We start from the raw sequence: 20,893 nt of genomic DNA, 5'->3' as shown, positions 1-20,893 counted from the left end.
TATTGAGGTTTTTAATATGCTTGGTTAGTGGGACATTTATGATCTCACTTAATTAAAGATATCACTGTAGCGAAAGCCAATTCGACTCCCATTAAGTACACTTTGAGCCACTCACACAACAGAGTTTAGTGCTCTTCACTGTTTTTAAGAAAAGTTGAATGATTCTCATTCAACCCCGGTATGACCTGGTCTATGTAGTTGTGGGGTTAGTATGGGCCCGTGGGACGAGTCGGGCCGAAGGTTTGGATATCTGTCATTAGTAAAAAAAAAAATGTCAAAGTTTAAAGGCGATGAAAGATAAAGTTTAAAGGCGGTATCTGCTAAGGTTTATTGGCAATGTTTTGCGAAGTGTAATGGGCGGTAAGTTGAAGTAATTGACATTAAGTCAAGGTAATTAACAGTATTTAGCAAAAAATCATTATAATAGGTAGTATTTAGTCAAGATTCATGATATATGACGGTATTGAGCCAAAATTTATGATTTGACAATTTGCCAAAGTTTGTGATTTATGATGACATTTAGCCTAAATCCAAAGAAAGTGATGGTTTACTATAAGCGGTTTACCAAAATTTGTGATTTATGGTGGTATTTAACATAAATTCGTGGAAGTGGTGGTTAGTCATAGGCAATATACTAAAGTAAGATATTAATTCAAGAAAATAACGGTTTGCCTAAGTATTGATTACTATCAAAATTTACTACCTGTGAGGTTTCAAGGTAGGTTGATCTTTAGATCAGGAAAGAGCCTATAAGGAAAGATATATTTCATGTGATCACAGGTATGATATAAATTCTTTATATATATGTTTCCAGATGATTTGAATGATAATTTTCTATTGTTTATAACATTAGATAGTTATATGTTGTATTTGTATATGTATTTTCTACTATTGTTCAACAATAGAGATTATTGATTGGATTTGAGTGATATTCAATCTTGGGATTATTTGGTTAGTGTCAATGGAAAGACATCAATATCAATGTAGCCAAAATGGAAGATTGTTAGGATTTTTATTTGGGCTTACTGATACCGATTGATCCATTGGACCCAAGTAGTTATAGACCCACTATGAATAAGAAACTCTTAGTTCTTTCCATTATGGGAGTGGAATAGACAAATTTGGCTCGTCTCCAGTTCTTCATCTCCCATTCTTGTCCAATTCCCTCCCAGAGACATGTGTACAAAAATCAATTCAACGGCTGTGGATCTTTTGGATTATACAAATCCATTTTAACCCATCAAACCCCTCTACCTGGATCAAACCCGAACTAACTCAACCCTCTAACCCTTGAGACTTTGAAGGATGGACAGGGATCCGGCTACTCAACGCCGTCGGAACATCTCCTCTCTGAACTCTTCACCGAAGACAAATGTACCCACATTGAAGAAAGAGATGATCGAGTCTCTTACGCCATCCTAGGCGGTTCTCCCGTAGCGTCTCTGCCTGTTACTTTCTAAGGTTCATGTTTGTCTGACTATCCTAAGTAACCATCTTCGTCTACTACAACTGAAGAACAAACTCCTTCGGAAGGTCATGCTGACCGCCGACCGCTGAAGACATCGAGAAATTCATCAAATGAGTAGCTGAGGAATCAAGACGCCGGTATAACTATAAACAAACAATTAAAACCAGGTTGTATCGCTGTGAAAGGAAAAAAAATTACCGTATGAAAAATTCGAACGAATCACCAAAATCAAAAGCATACCTCTCCAGAAACAGCGCCGCAAGTTAAAACCTCGCCAAGAACAAGAGTAGCAGAAACCCAAATAGATAACTAAACACCCCACCCATGACAAATTTCCAAAGGGCTCATCCTAACAAAGATTGAATCGAATAAATCTCACCAAACCATCTCCTCATGAGAAAGGAAACCAAAAAAAAATATGACAACCAAAAAAGAGAAGTGAAAAAGTGGGAAAAACACATAAATCCATAGTTTCCAGATCCACAAGAAAACCCAACAAAACCCATCAATCTAATCATACACCAGCAGAAAACGGACAGCAAAGAGCGGAAATCAAATCCGATGCGTCAATATCGTACAGAAATTAAGATCACACGGAGACAGGGTAGAAAAAAAAAAGCTAATCCAAATAAAAATGAAACAGGTAAGTGATGGCTTCTCTTCCTTCACCATTTCCCCTTTTCTTCTCTCTTCGATCTCATCACCAGGTTTGCAAATTTAATTTTCCGATAGGTACGTGACGACTTCCCCTGTTAATCTGTTATTCTCAGTTTTCTTTTTCCCGTGGATTTGATCGATTACCGTGTAAGCATGTACGATGATCTTTGATACAGCCAAATCATACGGCTCAGTAGGGCGAGGACACACGTCGCCTGCCAGGTAGGGAGTACAAAGACTCTATCACGTTCTGTCACGTCGTTTGCATGAGGGGAATATTCCTCACAAGGAGAACAGAGGTATTGGAGCATGACTGGGAGAGAGAGGAAGGTAGACCCCAGAAGGCAAGAGGAAACCCTAGCCCCGAAGAAGCATATAAGGAGGTCGAGAGGAAGGAAAGAGGTAAGCTCTCAGACCCTCACCATTACTCCCTTACTGAAAACTGTGCGGCCGACCCTAACTTGGACGTCGGAGGACTAACCCCGGACAAAGCTCCAGGCCTCCACCGTCTATGCTTGTGCAGGACCAACTCGCGGGGTTTTTTGGCAGCAACAATCTTCAAACCCAGGGTTATCGTAATTTAGGATTATTCAAACCCAGTTTCAGGTTGAGAATCGAAACCTTAAGGGTTTTCTCCTTCTGATTTTCAGGTTGAGAGTCGAAAATCTTCTTTGTTACAGGTTGAGTTCGAAACCACCTTCTTAGGTTTGAGTGTCGAAATCCACTTCTCCTTCTTCCAGTTTCAGCTTGAGAGACGAAACCCTGAGGCTCATCCCTTCTCTATTCTTCGTTTGAGAGACGGATTGATATGGGTTCGGGACTGACCCGGAAGATATTGTGTCGGCCATAGGTTTTGAATACCAAAATTATCATAACCGTTGGATTTAAAATAACACACATGTCGCTCATACCATTGTGGAATACCAGTGTAAGGAGAGCAAGGGCACATAATGAGAAAACCCCAGAGTAAAAGGCAAGATCCTAGAGGGATTCCACTTACTATTTCTTCAATTTTTCATCACTGTTCATATGTAGTTCTTCAATTTTTCATCACTGTTCATAAAACTATCATTGATTCTGATTTAGAGGCTCCATTCACAATCAATGGGTATGGTTAATCTTTTTTATGATTGGTAATATGATTAATCTTTTTTATGATTGGTAATTCTATGAAGTAAAATCCCAACATAATCATCCACTTCTAGCTTCATTCAATTCCAACCGACGTCGTTTAGTCTCTGAGGATGCTAGCTTGGGTTACACTTAGGTTGAGATAATAAATTGATTGAGAATGGATCGAATGATACCTTAACGTTGAACACTGTTTTTAGTAAACGTTAAATGGCAAAGGAAAAAAAAATGGAAGGAAATCTTCAGTATTTCATATACATTAAGAATTTTAGGTGGGAAGGAGAGATGTGCTTATTATGATAATGGAAGGTGTAAGAAAACAAAAAAAAATTTCTTCATATAGTCTGTCTTTGATTCGGGAGTCTGGCCCAGCTATGGAAAATTAGGAGTATAGCTAATGGTTCTGAAACGTTTCCTGTATTAATCAGTTCAAAGTCCAATCCAGGCTATATCGAATCCAAACGAAGAACCCAGAATCATCCTGATTCATGATTCAGTTTACGATTTAATGGAGGGTGGGGTGGCAGCTTTCATGCAACAGACACTAAGAAATCATAGAATAGAGGCGCGGGTCCCACTGTAAAGGAAGATGTCCTCGCTCAGTGCGTGGGGCTACCATTCTCGATTTGAGCAATTTAGCACTCACTCGGGTCTCCGGAGGAGATTCCTCGGACGGCAACTCGCAGTCGCGTTGGGTTAACTATCACTCATCGTCTCAGCTCTTTGCAACTTGGAAGCAGAGTACTGCTTGCTCAGGTCGCCTCTGTGTCTGTAATCCTGTATTTGGTAGTATTTTTTTGCCCTTTTGGAAGCCAAGGGGGGATGGATGTGGTGGAGGTTCTGGGCAGATTCTCAGTACAAAGAACTCAGTCTCCTGTATGGAGGGCGACTTGTCTCAAGAGAACCGTCTTTAGACCCAATTCTTTGTGGGGTTTCTGTGGACGGGGCTCTGGCATGTCTACCACTGCCCGTTGCTGCTCCAACGATGCAAAACCGGCCACCGGCGAAGTGTTCTCTATCACTTCGTCTGCTAAGTCTGACATTGATTATTTGGGGCAGAGCACGAAAGGGGACTTGAATCTCAAGGAGCATCTCGTGGCCTCTGGTGATTTTCCTACTTTCCCGTCTCCCTTTTGCTTGTGAATGTTTCTGAAAAGATTTTTTTGGATGGATCTGAAAATAATGTTTAGTGTTGAATGTTGCTATTTCCTGTAATTTAAAAAACAATGGGTGGATCGCTTTGGGAGATAGCTGTAGCCTGTGATCGTTGAAGACAAATGTAAGAGACTGATTAACTTCCAGTTTTAAGGGCAGCGCCATTTACACTCCAGTTTTGCTTGGAACACTTCTTTCCACTCATTACCTGAGTTGGTTCGCAGTAAAAAAACACGAATGGAATTATCCAAATGGGTTCATGCGTCTCACAACCCAGATGGAATTACCCAAGTGGGTTCACCTTTTACACTTCACACAATTCAGATGGAGCTGAGGAAGTGAAAAAACTGAGCATTCGATAGCCTTGCCTTTTTTCAAATTATTATTTTTTTTTGGGGGGGGGGGGGAGGGGGGTCTGACATGAATGTAACACTCAGTTCCTGAGCTCATTCCCTAGATTCTTTTATTATTTCTGCTAATTATTTTGTACCCTGGGGCTGGAAGCCTGGGAGTGCCACAAAATGTTAACCCAAGGAGCCTTTGTGAATTCTACCCCAAAATAAATTAATAAATAAAAAAGATCCTTGGTGAAAACCATGGATCCCATCACTTTTTTATTTTTTTTAAATCTCAGCATCTTGGTACCTATGCTTAGATATCATTTTCCTTCAATGCCGAGAGATTGATTATTGTGTTAGTAGTAAGCCCTCCCTTATTGGCGGTAGCTATTTGGTTAAGAGCTTCTAGGAAGTTAATGTTTTGTTAAATATTGCTTTTATAATTTCTGCTATAGTAGTCACTCCAAATTATTTGTTTAATGCATCATTTGTCTCAATAAGAAGATAAACTCTCTCGGCTTTTACCTGTCCCCTCGGCATAATGCAATGATATGGTTGAGTTTTGAGCTTGGCACAGGTTTCATATGTTCATTTGATCTAATTCTGATGATGACTGTGAATAATATATATATATATATATATATATTTATTTATTTAAGGATCCAGGTTTTCTTGAAAATATATAAAAAACCTTGCTTCTATTATATATATATATATATATATATTTAAGGATCCTGATTTCCTGAAAATATATTAACACTTCTTGCTTCTCTTATTCCCATGTAGGTATCGATAGGCAGGCAACCTTAGAGGGTCCAATTGAGGAGATAGCTTGGATGGAGGCTAAAGAAGCTGAGAAATTGTTAAATAACCTAGGAGTACCGGTAACAGTTAAAACTGTTGTTTGTAAGCTTACAGACTGTTACATGGTACTTGCCTTCTATGGTGTTTTGGTTTTCCTATCACGCCTGTGTTTATCCAAAATACGAAACCCAGTTTTAGCATACTGCTAAATGACTTTCAACTGCTGACTTGATGCACTGTTTACTGTGTGGTTCGATCTGATGGTTTTTCAACAGTATTTAATATGACTTGCATTGTGAATGGAGCTTGAACTCCTTTATATGAGCCACTCAGAAGTGTAACACAGGAAGCCATGTCCCTTTACCTTTTATCATCACCGTCTCTTTCACATTCTTGTCTTTTGATTTTGTTTTCTGCTTTTATTTGATTTTTTTTTTTTTTTTTTTTAAATCTCAATACTTGTTCCAAAGTTCAATTGTGACTAATCTTGTGTAACGTCTTGTGGGATTTACCTATTTGAGATAGCTTTCTTGGGCTTTGTTTTCTTTTCATCATGGCAGTTTCATAAGTACTTAATCATCATCTTGAAGTTCACACCATCCATTGCTTGGTGGAATGAGCTGAAATGTATCTAGCTCTCTCTATTAACTTGACAAGAGTGAGGAGTGACTGTTCCAGATTCCCTTTGGAAATTGGCTCCCATTGTTTTCTTGCTTATGGTAATTAGTCATTTTTCTTGAATTTAATTACCTAATTTTGGTGTGCAGGACCCCTTCTCATCAAGATATTCTCCTCGTGGAATATTTTGTAGTCGGACATTAAATCTTCGATCAATAAGTGCTATTGGTTATGACATGGACTATACATTGATTCACTACAACGTGATGGTACCAATCTGTCCTTTATACTTCCCATAACTCATATATATTTCCTTATTGGTTCCTCCCTCCATCCGCAATATATATATATATATATATACACACAGTTTGAATACTATATATACACACACTTTGAATACTATGCAGACCTATTACTTAATATATGAATTTCAAATTGATCATTTTCCTCCCTATGTCCTATATACAGGTTATTATAACTAGGAATATCAAAATACCATGAACTATTTTTAGTTATGCTTATATTGGCTGATGGTGAGCTCAGAAATCTTCAGTACCACTTTCTACCAACCCTTGCCCAGATTATTGAAGTACATGAATCAGTTTCTTGCAGATAAATAGGGAGTTCATGTCCTTTGGAAGACTAAAAGCTGAAACCTTGCTACTACATTCCCCCATCTCTTGATACTGTGGTTCTACATTGTGATGGATTGCTTAATCAGGATATGGCATCTTATGGAGGATTGGTTTGGGATAGGGCTGGTGCACTCATTTTTGAGTATGTTGGTGGTGGAACTGATAATTACGTGCTGCATATGAAATTCCTTGCCATTAGAGGGTTGGTTTTATGTGTGGAGAAGAATATACAAAGAATTTCTATCGGATTTGACTCCAAGCTGGTTATTGACATTTTGTAAGGAAGAGCTTAGAGTCCTTGGGCGGTGCTGCATATGAAGAGTTCAGTCGTGCATCTGGTTAATAAGCTACGATGGAAACAATTTCAGCATGTTTGGAGGGAGTTGAACCAACCGGCAGATTATATGGCTTCCTTGCAATTAGGGATGGATGGAATTATCCTTTATCCTTCAAACTTTCCTAATGATCTTTGTCGTCTTGTAAAAAATGATGCTGTCCAATGTATATACTATAGGATGGGATCTTCTTTTTCAGTTAATGAAAAGCTTTACTTACAAAAAATAAATAAATAAAAAATAAAGGCTTTGTCTGATTGGAAAGGAAATAAAATAAAATGAGAACTTTTTAATCATTTACTATAATGATTATGTAGCTAACTAAAAACTTTAGAAGTATAATAATTAAATTTTACTTTGGGTTTGAATAGGAAAATAAAGATTGCACCTCAAAAGTTTTAATTTCCATATATGGTAAGATCTCATGTTAGTTACACATCATCATCACAAAAGTTTCCATTGCCATTTTAAAACTAATTTCACTTCCCTTATCCTTTTTTACTCCCAAGGATTGAGCTGAACAGAGATTGAACGTCTCTTTTCTTCTTTTATGATAAAGTTGTGTGGTCATGGCTAAATTTCATGATTGCCTTTGAAAACCTTCCCCCCCATTCTATGAGAGTGTAATCATCAAATGGACTATATTTAGATTAATAACTATGTGTTTATACTCTTGTAGGCATGGGAAGGGCGGGCTTATGACTACTGTATGGACAACTTAAGAAGTATGGGATTTCCAGTTGATGGACTTGAGTTTGATCCCCACTTGGTAACATATTTATCTGTGTGCATATTGAGGAGGTTCTAATCTTCCTACCAGTAGTAGCGTCTCTAATCCTTTCCACTTTAGGTTTCTTGAATCCATTCTCGTCCATTGTGTAGGTCATTAGAGGCCTTGTTGTGGATAAAGAGAGAGGCAACTTGGTTAAGGCTGATCGATTTGGTTATGTTAAGAGGGCTATGCATGGTACTAGAATGTTATCCACTCGAGCTGTAAGGTGTGGTTTGAACCTTTGCAATTTAATTGTTGATAAATATTTTTGGTGAAATCACAGATCCTAATTTAACAGAGGTAGCACTGCTAGGTATTGACTGTTATTCATTGTTACAACGATTTGTAAGGAGTGTTTTTGCAATTCTTTACTTTTTTTTGAAATATCTTATTGTTAAAACCTGATGTCTTCTGCTTTAATGTGCCATTAGATAATCGAAAAATATTAAAATAAAATAAGAAATGACGATAACCAAAAGATAATGCCATTGTTATAATATAGAGGTCTTATAACTTGATCCATTCTCCTTTACTGTTGTGATGCATGTAGGGGATTTTGTTCTAACCCCAAAAATATTTGAGGTACCAAGCTACAACAACAACAACAATAAACATAACCTTATCCCGACTAAATGGGGTCGGCTACATGGATCCGATTTGAAAACAAGAATCAAGAAGCAATGAAATAAGGGAAAATAAGTGAAAAGGGACTAAGAGAAGCAAATAAGGTAGAAATCCAAGATGCATCACAAGAACATCCCTTACACAGGGTCTGCTACCCGGATCCTTGTCCTCCACAAAACTCTATCCATGGTCATACTAGAATCAAGCCCCACCATATGCATGCCTTTTCTCACCACTTCATTAATAGTCATTTTTGGCTTCCCCCTCCCTCTTTTGGCTCCTCCAAATGAATCTGCTCAATCTTCCTTAGTGGAGCCTCTACGGGTCTCCGTTGCACATGGCCATACCACTTCAACCGGTTCTCGCGGAGTTTGTCCTGGATTGGTGCATCCCTAACTCATTTCTTAGACAATCATTCCTTACTCTATCTCTCCTGGTCTTGCCACACAGTCCTCTGATGATCACAATTCACAAGGGCAGTCTTACCAGTGCATTTTGTTTCATTTGGTCCTCATGTAAGATGTAACTGTAAAGGGTGGTTCACACTATCCAATTTGACGTTTTAGGGTGCCTTTACGTGGATGATCCAATAAGATGACTTTAAGCATTTGATTTATCACTTTTCTTGGAATTAGATATTACAGGTAATAGTGCGTAAATTTTTTATAGATTAGTAGGATCGTCTAATTGAGTTCTTTTTGAGTCTCGGAGATGTTGTAGGTGGCCAGTTTGGTGGTGGTTATCCCCCTTCCATGTGCACCACTGTGACTGCCATGACAGTGGTATTGTCTATATAGTTGGAGTACCTTAGATTTCATCAACTATTTGATGTTTCTTAGGTTATAAAGCTTTGGACTTTCACTAATGATGGTTAAATTTTATGTTGGAAGTGAGATATATGGGAGGGAGCTCGTGGATTTGCGGAAAGAAAATCGATGGGATTTTCTTAATACACTTTTCTCTGTTTCAGAAGCCGTAGCATTTATGCAGGTTATTTACCTACCTTATCATTGCAACATGGGCAATCTTATATTTTATCCTTTCCCTGTTTTTCTTTTTCTCCTCAATAAGGTAATTTACATCTTGTAAATTTGATGCTTGACATGAAGATTTCCTCTTCTTATTTACTCATCACATTTTGAAGTATCTCCCACTTGCATTTGTGATTTATGTGTTGCATAAAGATTTACTTGATTTATGTGTTGCACCTGTGGGAGTATTGGCTATAGTTGTGCCTTCGGCTTGAAGCACTTAAACAAATTCTCCATAAAGGAGGTGCATTTTATATGACGAGGGCCCCTGAGATGCTGATTATCATTCTTTTGCTGATATCTATTCCTTTTGCCTTTGAACTATTGAATGGCCCCTCCCCTAAGCTGGCTAAGCACACCCCCCACCCCCACCCCCCCACCCCCAATCCCCAAAAAAAAAAAAAAAAGAAAGAGAAAAGAAAAGCCATAAGGGCACACCAACTGGACAATACCGTGTAAATTGTTTGTCCATTTCAATGTAACCTTCTTATATATGTCATAGCTTTTTTCATATCCAAATGTTCTGAGTAATGATTCTTCAACAACAACAACATCAACAACAACAACAACAGCAACAACAACAACAACAACAACAACCATAACCTTATCCCAGCTTAATGGGGTCGGCTACATGGATCCGATCAAATCTAAGATAGAAGTTGGCAGAAGAATAAAAAGAAGTACCAAAAGGAAGTAAAAGGAGGTAAAAGAAGAAGGCAAAGCAATAGTCAAAGTAGAATCACTGGAACATCCCCTACAAGGGGTCGGCTACACGGGTCATATTGCAGCTTGCTTTCATGCTTTCCGTAGTTGACAACATACTTTTCATTTTACTTTTACTTAATGATGTAGATAAGTCACTTGGGCTTATTTTATTGCAAATAAGCCTTGGGTTGTGTTATGTATGTGTTGGGCCTTTGATCCCATGGGTTTTCTTTGAAATGGACCACTTTAATAGGCCTAAAATATGGGTACTAGGTAGGAAAACGGGATTTTGTTCATTTGTTTAATTAGTTGCTATTTAATTCATTAAAGGCCCATTAGGCCATTAGTTGGTTGTAAAGTCCTATATGGACTATTAGTTAGTTAGTCCTACTCCATGTTGGAGTTATAAAGTCAAGACCTAGTCCTATTTTGAATTCCTAGTTGTAGTAGGAGTGTCTAGTCCTATTGGGAAACTAGTTCCTAGTATTAGTATGATTGTAAACTTCCCCTCTATAAATAGAGAGGCGTTTGTACCATTATTGGACAGATTTGAATGAAAGAAAGTTTGCATTTATGAAAGAAAGTTTGCAACTAAATGCTTAGAGCAGCTGAGATAGCTGTGGGTGAGAAGCCCAGGCTATGATAGCCACTTCCTTTATTCTCTTTCACCCTTCTCAATCCCCCATCTGTTTTATTCTTCTTTTTTATTTTATTTGTTGTAACATTCAAGAGGTATAGTTCGGATTTTGATAAAAGTCTCCAGAAATCAGAACCGATTAGCAATCCTAGTGGGAATAGGAGAGAGATTGATCTCCTCTCTTTCTCTCTTCTGTACTCTATTCAGCTAGGTCTTCAATTAGGGTATTCCAGGCCTCATAAGGTTCCCACGATCCTTACTTAGTCACTGTTGGAAGCATTCAACTGCTGTTCTTGAAGGTTCTTCTCAGTTTTCTCTTTCCTAGGTCAGAAAATCAAGAAAGCTTGTAACTTCACAACTAGTCATCGGAATCCTCTCAACTTTGGGGGTTTTTGTACCCTCCCTAGGGACTATCTACGCCGAAGAGTGCAGCTCAATCGGACTCCTACAGACGTGGCCGCATCTCACTCTCTCCAGCTCTATAGCAGGTCTTTCTCTCTCCTATCGGGTTGGGTTTTGGGCTGGTTTTGCTCCTATATGGGTATTGTATCCTTGGGGATTTATTTGATGGTCTTATTTCTTTGTTTCCTACTCCTATTAGTATTGTTTGGGGTTATAACTTGCTGGGGTAGTTTCTTGTAATTTACTCCTGCATTACTTAATGTGGCATGTTTTCTTTTTCAGATGGTTGACAGATTAGATGAAGGAGCTGTAGCTGAAGAACTTGGCCCACTTAATTATAAAGGACTCCACAAGGCAATATATAGCATTTCTTTATGATTGTGGTTCCAATTTTCAACTATCTTCTGTTCTAACTTTTGACATTGTTTTTCAGGCTGTTGGTAAAGCCCTTTTCCGAGCACATGTAGAAGGTCAGCTTAAGGTAACTATTTTAATAACTACACATGTTTTAGTTTTTTATCTTTGCAAATGTCTAATGTAATTGGAGTCGGGCATTCATGAAGAGTGAGATAATGTCTGATCCTGAACCGTTTGTTGAGCCTGATCCAGAGCTTCCTTTGGCACTCTTGGATCAAAAGGAGGTATTGCATTTTATCCTTCTTCTCTAGTGTACCAAAAGATAGATAATTTAATTTATTTTATTATTATTATTATTATTATTTTTTTAAATTATTTGGAGCATGCTGTTTCCTCAGGCTGGTAAACGGTTGCTGCTTATTACCAACTCAGACTATCATTATACAGACAAAATGATGCAACATGCTTTTAATAGATATCTCCCCAATGAGATGGGCTGGCGAGATCTTTTTGACATTGTAAGCCATTTGTGTTTTTCTTTTTGGACCTTTGAAAACCTTCATTATCTCATTCTTTCTGTTGGGCTCAAATATACACTTTTCTATTGAGTTCATTCTTTCTTCATTCACTTTGGTCTTCTGTCGTGCCACTAACTTGAAGTTGAAACTGAAGACAGTTCACGCAAGGCTCTTTTGGTTTATTGTGGGCCTTTTAATTCCATACAATTTTTCAGTATAATTTGAATTTTCCATTTTTTTTTTATTCACAAAAAATAGGGACAAATTACCATAGATAACAAACAGATAGAAATTTATTGATTTAATTCCAAATGTAATCATACACGAAATACTTACACAACTTTCAGGAAAAGGTGAACCTAGAATGTATATGTCCTGTGGCTTTCTTTGTGTTCATCTGCATAAGTTGTTTCTGTTTAGGTTATTGTCTCAGCAAGGAAGCCGGAGTTTTTCCAAATGTCACACCCCATGTATGAGGTTGTCACTGGTGAGGGTTTAATGCGTCCTTGCTTCAAGGCCCGCCCAGGTGATTTTCCTGCACTTCCATTTTCTTTGCATTCTCTAAATTAGTGTTTCATAATTCATATATCATAATTTAGAGGCAAAAAACTGAAAGAAGTTGAAAGGTAAGCTCTGTCATGTCTCATAAATTTTTATTGTTTTGAGAAAGAGTTGAGCACGTAAGAGAAAACACAGAAAATTGAATCAGTAGAATCAACATAAGGATTTTGAGACAACAAGATTGATAAGACTTGGCCTAATGGCCAACAAGATGAGAGAAAGTCTATTGAGACAGTTTGATCAGGAGCAATGAAGAGAGGCAACTGCATGTGAGAAAGTCAGATTAGGTGCAAGTGGAAGAACCTTAGTTTTTCTTTTTTTTCTTTTCCTTTGGTTTTTTTTTTTTTTTTGGGGGGGGGGGGGGTTCGGTTAAAAGAGCATGGTTTGGGCTGGACAGACATGCTTGCTGATTTAGCAGTAGTTGGGTAGATGTGCATTACACGATTTTACATCTTTTAGCTGACCCATATTGTTCGAATAAGGTTCAGCTGAGCAGAGTTGGAGAAAAGAAACTTGTCTAAATTATAACAGCAATCCCGGAAAATTGCCTTAGAATATGGAAGGTAATACAGAAGGCAATAATTCCTTTAAACTTCAAAGAAGTAACCAATGAAACTTCAAGGAAGTAACCAATGACTCTGGTACAATGTAAATATACTCGTGCTAATGTATTCCTACTTCCTAGTTCAAAATTCTGCTGCCATGTAAAACGAGTTGGGAGGTGCTGCTGGAAATCAGTCACTCTACAATTTGTAGGACTTGCTCTTATAGAATTTTATTTATTTATTTATTTATTTATTTTTGGGTTTCCATATTGAGTTATCCAACCCAAAACTTAAGCTATTAAGTGGAGAGGCCAACTGGTGGATGAAGACATGAAGTTATCTAAGGTCCTAGAATTAGTCGATGTGGGATTATTCTCAACACTTCCTCTCACGTGTTACAGTACACATGGCATGTAAGGCCCATCTTTTGGTAGCCGTCCAAACGTATTGTGCCCGGTGGCTCTCAAGGTTCACAGTTTCAGATGAAACCTTGGAAGTTTCGGCTTTAGATTTCGACCTCTAGTTTCAAGGCCCAAATGGTCAATTATGTCCCGAAACTTTTGGGAAACCCTATTTTAGGCCCTTTAAACATAGTGGAACCCTTAGACTGTTTAAAAAAAAAATGTTAAAAATCATACTGGCATCTACAATTCCTCTTGACTAATTTGCACATTAAGGTGAATATTAATTTGTTACCTAAGAGCATGATTCAACAGTCTTATTTGATCCTTGGCCTTCTTCTGCAGGGGGTTTGTACTCTGGGGGAAGTGCTCAGATGGTTGAAAGTTCCTTAGACATTCATGGGGACGAAATATTATATGTTGGTGACCATATTTATACCGATGTTAGTCAATCCAAAGTCCATTTACGATGGAGGACGGCATTGATTTGCAGAGAATTGGAAGAAGAGGTTAGCCTGTACTATTTTCCTTGCATTCTACGTACTATGCTTTGGTTGAGAGAGGATTGATACTCATTTTCAGGATGGTTGAAACATGATAACCTTGATTCTTATTTTTATCATTATTGAGATACTTTTTTTTTGGGGGGGGGGTGTGTTTGTTTGATGAATGACAAGTCCTGGATCTTATTGTTGTGTGATTCTTAATCCTAATACAATAATGACCATAGACGTCTAAGGATGAATACAAAGGAAGAACTAGATAGTTCTGAGTTCCGACCTTAAATGACAATGAAAGAACTGTGCTTAATTTATGGGCAGGATATTGTTTTATATTTTGATCCAGTGTTTCCAACTTCTAGACAATGGTTTCCGGATACTCATCCGCATCTTTACTTAATGTGCTCCTGAATTTGGAGCTGCAGTATAGTGCTTTGCTTCATAGTCGAAGTCACAGAGCGGCTCTTATAGAGCTTATAAATCAAAAGGAGGTGGTGGGGGATCTTTTTAATCAACTCCGCCTTGCTCTGCAACGGCGAACAAAAGGACGCCCTGCTCAGGTAATTTTGTATGGTTATAACTTATAACTCGTATTGTTCTTGTTCTAGTAATGTGTATCATTTTATAACTTATAATTTTGTATGGTTATAACTATTGAAAACTACATACTGGATTACCAATTTTCACTAAACTTTGGCTTATGGATTACCTGTCACTGGGCATTACAGTCACTAACATGCTGTTAATGCTGCAAATTGATGTTGGAAAAATATTTCTAGCACTTGAAATTACTAGACGAGGTGTAAGGGGCAAGGATAAAGTCACCCTTGAATGCCTTGATATATGTAAAATAATAATTATAAATGTACCATAAATTTTAATATAATTGTGTCCTTGAGCCATGATATTAAAATGGTTTGCATCTGTGCACCTCTGCACTTGGCAACTCATCATGTAAGAAGGCTACACTGCATTACAGTGAAGACGGAGAAAGGGGATGCTCCCTTTTCCACAGAAACCAGCATCAGCTAGTAGTTCTCTTGTCTCAAGGAAAAGGAGGGATATTTCTTTTTAAACTTTCCCTTGCTTTTCCTATTTCAAATGTACGAAATATTAGTTTTCCTTTTCCTATTGTAAAAAATACATAATATTGGATGACTGATAATTGTTTGGTCAATAGAGTAACATATGGGGGTATGGGTGATTTTCAAATGGACCACATCCACTTGGCCAATCTGAGGGTCCTTTATCAGATGGGTGTTTTGGATTTTGCAGATCGGCCTCCATATGCAAGAAAACTGTGCATTGGATAATAGCATCCATTATTTATTTATTTCTGTATTGGTTATAACGTATAACCAATATTATTCTTGGGGAAGAGTGCCAGATTAGACAAAATTGGGTGTCACTTTACCCAGTGGAAATTTTGGCCGGGAAGAGTACCAGATTAGACAAAATTGGGTTTTACTTTACCAGTGGAAATTTTGGCTTACCCTATAACCCAAACTAAAGATGGGAACTACCATTTTGTGGAAAATAGTTCCTGACCTACATATTTGAATCTTTGGCATACGTTGCCCCTTTTTATTGGTGGAAAATGATCTGAAATCCTCCAATGAAGTGTTCTTCAGTGAAGAGATGTCCAAGTGCAAGCAAGTTTAGCATCTCGGATTCCACCTAACCTTGCATGGTCTCTTCTCCTGAGTCTTCTCCCACACTTCAACTTGAGAGAAGAACAATGATAGTGGTGTGCCCAACATCGTCATCCTGAGACTGAACCACATGTGATTCACTGCAACATGAGAGAAGAACAGTGATACTGGTGTGCCCAACATCGACATCTTGAGACTGAACAACATGTGATTCACTCACCACGGCGATGAATTCGGCCAAACCCAGTATTTGGCACCCACCAGCATGGTCACTTGTCCATAAAAGTTCAATTAAAATGGGCAGGCCCAAATGCAAGTTAACCAATCCGTTTCCGAAACACCCATTAATGAGGTTTCTCACTGCCAAGGGTCGAATACTTAGTGTTGCTATAATTTGAGCCCTTAATTTATGCTTCCCTCTATAAGTCTGTGATCAAATAAAAACAAAACCATCTCAGAATTTCAATTGGCTGCACTTCCTGAGGTTGCAGAAACCCGTCATAGTTCGACCTTGATTCAATTACTCAGATCTCTGTTATTTTATAAGTTAAGCCGATAATCAGAAGGGAGAGAGACTGACAAAGAGAAAGAGGAAAACATTGTTATTGGCATCTGAATTGGATTCAGAGAATGGAGAGGAAGGGCTGATTCCATGAGGGAGGTGGCCAGTGGAAAATCGCAATAACAGAGGAGCAGCAGCTGCAGATTTTCCGGCAGTAGCGCCACACTTTGTACTGGTGCCTCATGGAGAGCTCAGGTTACAAGGTTTCTTTTCCCCGACCTCAAGTCTGCGGGAATCGATCTAATACCAACTCTGCTGTCTCCTTCGATGATTACAACCAACCTCTTATCAACTTCCTTCATGTTGCCTAAACATGATCAAGTAAATTCACCAATTCCACAACTCTGCTTTCTTCTTCTTCCTCTTCTTCTCATTCTTATGATCATCTCCATAGCTGTATATTGGGGTCATTCATCATCAATCTCTGTCTCTCTCTCTCTCTCACACATTTTATGTTAGTTACAATATTGCCAGCATGGCACCATAGTCTCTTTTTCCTTCAACAAAGAGGGGCATAGGTGTCCAAAACATGTGCCAGTTATTGTTACATGTGGGGCAGTTACTGTTTTGCACAAATGTTAATATTCATATCTGATTTGGGTGACAGCTTTTTGAGAAAAGGTCCCATCCTCCAATATCATGATTGGGTTGACCAGGCCAGATCAGGAGTGAAATTTCATGATTGGTTAACTGAAACTTCCACTGGGTAGCTGGGTAAAGTGAAATCCAAATCTATCTCTGGTAATTTTCCTTATGTTTTCACCCCTCATTTATGGTACAGATTTTTTTTTTTAGTTTATTGACAATGTTCCTCTCAGACTCTGGCTGCAACAGAAATGGATGATCAAGAACTGACAGAAAGGATTCAAAAGCTGCTTATTGTCATGCAAAGGCTGGACCAGAAAATTGCTCCAATGTTAGAAGCAGATGGGGAGTACTTTAACAAAAGGTAAGACAAGATCTGAAAACTTGTGCATCACTAATCCACTTATAAAATCATGGCGTGTGAATTGATTCTGTGACCCAGGAAAGTCATTAAATTGCTTTCATCTGATTATTTAGTCCCCTTCCCATAAAAAGCAAATATTAACCTAGCTGAGATAACCGTCCATTTGGGTGAATTGCAAGTCATGTTGAACCCAAAAAAGCTCAGCTTATCTGGCATTCTTTGTGTCAAGCCATCCCCCAGCAAAATGTGATATGGCAAAAATATAGTTCAGGAATTGTGTTGGGTTTACTGCACTTTGGCCTTAATATGAGTTATGAAAGGTGACCTGAAGCTGAACATGCCAAAACTACTTGATTGACTAGTTTGAGTTTAACAGCCTTACTTTGGAATAGCTTAGTATAATTCTTTTGGGATGGATAACTGTTTTCTTATCTTGCAAGAGAAACAAGGAAATACAAAACGAAACATAAACTCTGAATTACATTCAAATCATCTAAGTCATGAGAAAGTTTTCTTTAATGAGATCTTTTACCAATGCCTTTAAATCAAATATTCTTCCAAATATCTCAAATATATCAAATAAATCAAATGATAAGAGGCAACTCGAAATGTAGTGCTAGAGATCTACTTGTGTGTGTAGAAATAACTTTGGAGGGGAATACATTCAAGGGTGATGGGCCCATTTCTTCCTCCCACTAAGATAAAAAATATGAATTATATTTTTCAGGTCGGAGGTGGTAGGGGTAATGTTTTTTTCTACTAGCTACTTAAGAGAAGCTTGAGTTAAGAATTGCTATACCATCATTTTCTCCAAGACTCCAACTAACATGGTTGAACCAAGTGATTTGATGTTTCCACCCATTGAGAATGCTTGATTCATCTTTGTCATGGATCTGAGTGCTGACCTTTACATCCATGCTGCAAGCAGAAGAACAAATTCATCATTGGACTTCTGCCTGCTTCCCTTTGTTAAATGATTCAGTTAGTTGATCTACTAAAGAGGCCTTGAAGCATTTCTTTTATAGTCTATGTTTAGTTATCAACTCATTGACTTTGAGGCTGTTTGTATCAGGTGGGGTTTTCTTTCACGTGCTGGTTTGTGGGACAAAAGTCATCTGACAAGACAAATTGAGAAGTATGTGTTTGTGCTTCAGATTCATCTGTCTGAAATTCCATTATTGGCTGCGGAAGTAAACTGAATGATTTTATTTATTTCCATTGATGGTTATTTGAATTCTAACAAGTGCAGATATGCTGATATATATACTTCAAGAGTTTCAAATTTCCTACTCTATACACCATTCATGTATTTTCGCTCCCAAGAACAAGTAAGTACTGGGAAAACTTATGTCAGAGATTATAAAACTATAATAAGATCATTTTGTTGCATAATGTATTGAATTGCATGCTATTCTTTTCTGTTACTGTATAATATAAGTGTATGCTATCATTCCATCTAAGGTACAGAAAGTGAATGGAAACTGTCTTGATAGTGGAATTTCCCAATCCTGTGACTTCTTTCTTGGTGTGGATTTTTGATTTTTTCTCTTTATTTTATTTTATTTTTTTTGGGGGGGGGGGTTTAAAATGCAATGGAATTCCTTCATTAGCTTCCATTAATGGTTTTTTTGCCCAAAAAAAAAAAAAAGAGTGCAGACAGGCTGTGAGTTAGTAACAGTTGGGTTGTACTATTTATCAGGTTCAAATTAGATTTGGAATTTATTTTGGTTGGAATTCTTCTTGAAAATTGTTGTGGGACAAACTGCTGGTTTTTTAAAAGAGTTGTTGCATTTAATCAGTCCCTCTGCATATGTCAGACACTTTGCAGTCTTCAGACTTAGAATGCAATAATGAGATTTTTTCTTTTTTGCTGAGAAACAATTTTATTAAGACTAGTAATAAAGAGTTCTGAAGGAACAACAATTTGTGTCATTAAGTTTTGAGTTCCCTAGGAAACTTTTGGGATGCTCGAGTCAGCACCTTGAATGAAGTCTTTTCCTTGTTGGGAATCTGCAGAATCACACTAGCCAGGACAGACTAAAGAGACAACATTGCAATAGATCATTTTTTTTTTCTGTAGAACTGCAATAGGAACATCATATCTACAATAACTGGGATGCATGAGAGGATCAAGCATGAGATATAGACAGCAGTGTGGTTACATAACTATGTGAAGAATGGTGATAAGTAATGTTAGGAAAACAATTGTGTCCCCATGGATGAGCTAGGATCAAGCATGAGATATAGACAGCAATGTGGTTACATAACTATGTGAAGAATGGTGATAAGTAATGTTAGGAAAACAATTGTGTCCCCATGGATGAGCTAGCTTGCTCATCCAACTTAATGAGCAGAAGTGGTATCTAAGGGCATTTTCCGTGATAATGGTTTTCCACCATGTCATAAATGCCACTAGATGCTATTTCCCCTCGTTGTATACCCAGTAATTTGAAACTAATAATATTGGAAGCCCTACATATTTTTTTTTTTGGGGGGGGGGGGGGGGGGGGGCGGTGGGTGTTGGGGTGGGATTCAAAGCCTACCCTGTTAGTTTTGGCCGTTCTTTTGATGTTTTGGTGGGTCAACTGTATGCTTTTTGTAATTAGGCTGTAGCAATAGACTAGTTTGTAATATGGTGGAGGTGATGGATGGATGAGGTGAAGGCCAAAAATAACCAGGGTTAAGTACTGTGTAAGGCCTGTGAGTGCTAATGACTTAATGAAGATATGGCCCTAGGTAGGGTGGATTGGTGTGACAGAACCCATATGAGATGAATCCATGTAGCCAATCTTTTTTTTTTTTTGGTAACCTGTGTAGCCAATCAATGGATTGACAGAGGCTGTGAAATCCTCACTCTATTTTATGATACATGTTGGAACAAGGCCTCTTAATAGCCACAATTACTGGCTGGGCCTTGAATGGTGGCAGAACCTGCTGAGATAGGAAAAAGGCTTTGTTATCTTCAGTTGATGATATTTGTACTTAAATGAACAATTAACCCACTGCTTTAAGAAAACTTTTTCTGCTTATGTATTTTGTTAATGTTTGCATTCATTTATGTATTATCGTTTATGTGGCAGAGCCTTGCACACGATGCATACTCCAACCACCCTTCTGACTTTGATGGCTTTTCAGTCAATAGTCTGAAGAAGTCACCTTCCTTGTAAGCAAAGATAGTTTGGAGTGATGATATGGTCATGTTGATAACACACTAGAACATATCCAAATGTGCATTGATTGAATTAAAGTCTATTTATGTATATGGGGTTTGTGGTTCAAAAGTTCTGCATTTCACCCTGCTTGTAACAATATTAATGGTTGTGTGTGTTATTGACACTACCATGAAAATGAATAAACTATGTAATGGTATAAAACAGAGTCGTTCCTTTTATAAAACAGGTCAGTATATTTGATTGAGAGAGTAAACCAGGACTAAAGGAGCCCATGTGCCCCATGATAGAAGATTCCTACAGTTGGCTGGCCAGGCCGTACCATGATAGACATTGGCACATTTATTTTGCGCATGGCTGTCGGAA

The 20,893-nt window shown here is 38.0% G+C and overlaps 1 protein-coding gene and 1 long non-coding RNA gene across 6 annotated transcripts; one reads left to right on the top strand and one right to left on the bottom strand.

Annotated features, from left to right (window-relative positions):
- Positions 1-1,035: 1,035 nt before the first annotated feature.
- On the bottom strand, positions 1,036-2,519 carry LOC122058462. The gene is made up of 2 exons (XR_006133781.1): positions 1,709-2,519; positions 1,036-1,611 (listed from the first exon to the last, which is right to left on the bottom strand). It is a non-coding gene; the product is annotated as an uncharacterized LOC122058462 (long non-coding RNA).
- A 912-nt stretch (positions 2,520-3,431) lies between these two features.
- LOC122057549 (5'-nucleotidase domain-containing protein 4) lies at positions 3,432-20,783 on the top strand. 5 transcript variants are annotated; one of them, XM_042619683.1, is made up of 17 exons: positions 3,542-4,361; positions 5,536-5,678; positions 6,321-6,440; positions 7,821-7,910; positions 8,024-8,139; positions 9,428-9,527; positions 11,595-11,666; positions 11,746-11,793; positions 11,876-11,953; positions 12,068-12,187; positions 12,608-12,713; positions 14,040-14,203; positions 14,620-14,754; positions 17,227-17,357; positions 18,430-18,492; positions 18,607-18,685; positions 20,438-20,783. In XM_042619683.1, the coding sequence occupies exons 1-17, from the start codon at positions 4,079-4,081 to the stop codon at positions 20,522-20,524; spliced, it is 1,935 nt and encodes a 644-aa protein (XP_042475617.1). In that variant the 5' UTR covers positions 3,542-4,078; the 3' UTR covers positions 20,525-20,783. The 5 variants fall into 5 exon arrangements, 4 of the variants coding, with proteins under 4 accessions (XP_042475619.1, XP_042475617.1, XP_042475620.1 ...); XM_042619684.1 differs by having other exon boundaries at positions 3,554-4,361; positions 5,536-5,633; XR_006133556.1 differs by lacking the exons at positions 18,430-18,492; positions 18,607-18,685; positions 20,438-20,783 and adding an exon at positions 17,016-17,149 and having other exon boundaries at positions 3,432-4,361; positions 17,227-17,359.
- Positions 20,784-20,893: the final 110 nt, after the last annotated feature.

This window comes from Macadamia integrifolia, chromosome 12 (assembly GCF_013358625.1).
Source record: "Macadamia integrifolia cultivar HAES 741 chromosome 12, SCU_Mint_v3, whole genome shotgun sequence".
In the NCBI taxonomy this organism is placed as follows: Eukaryota; Viridiplantae; Streptophyta; class Magnoliopsida; order Proteales; family Proteaceae; genus Macadamia; species Macadamia integrifolia.
The sequence above is the reverse complement of the archived record's forward strand: the minus strand, read 5'-3'. Positions and strand labels throughout refer to the sequence as shown.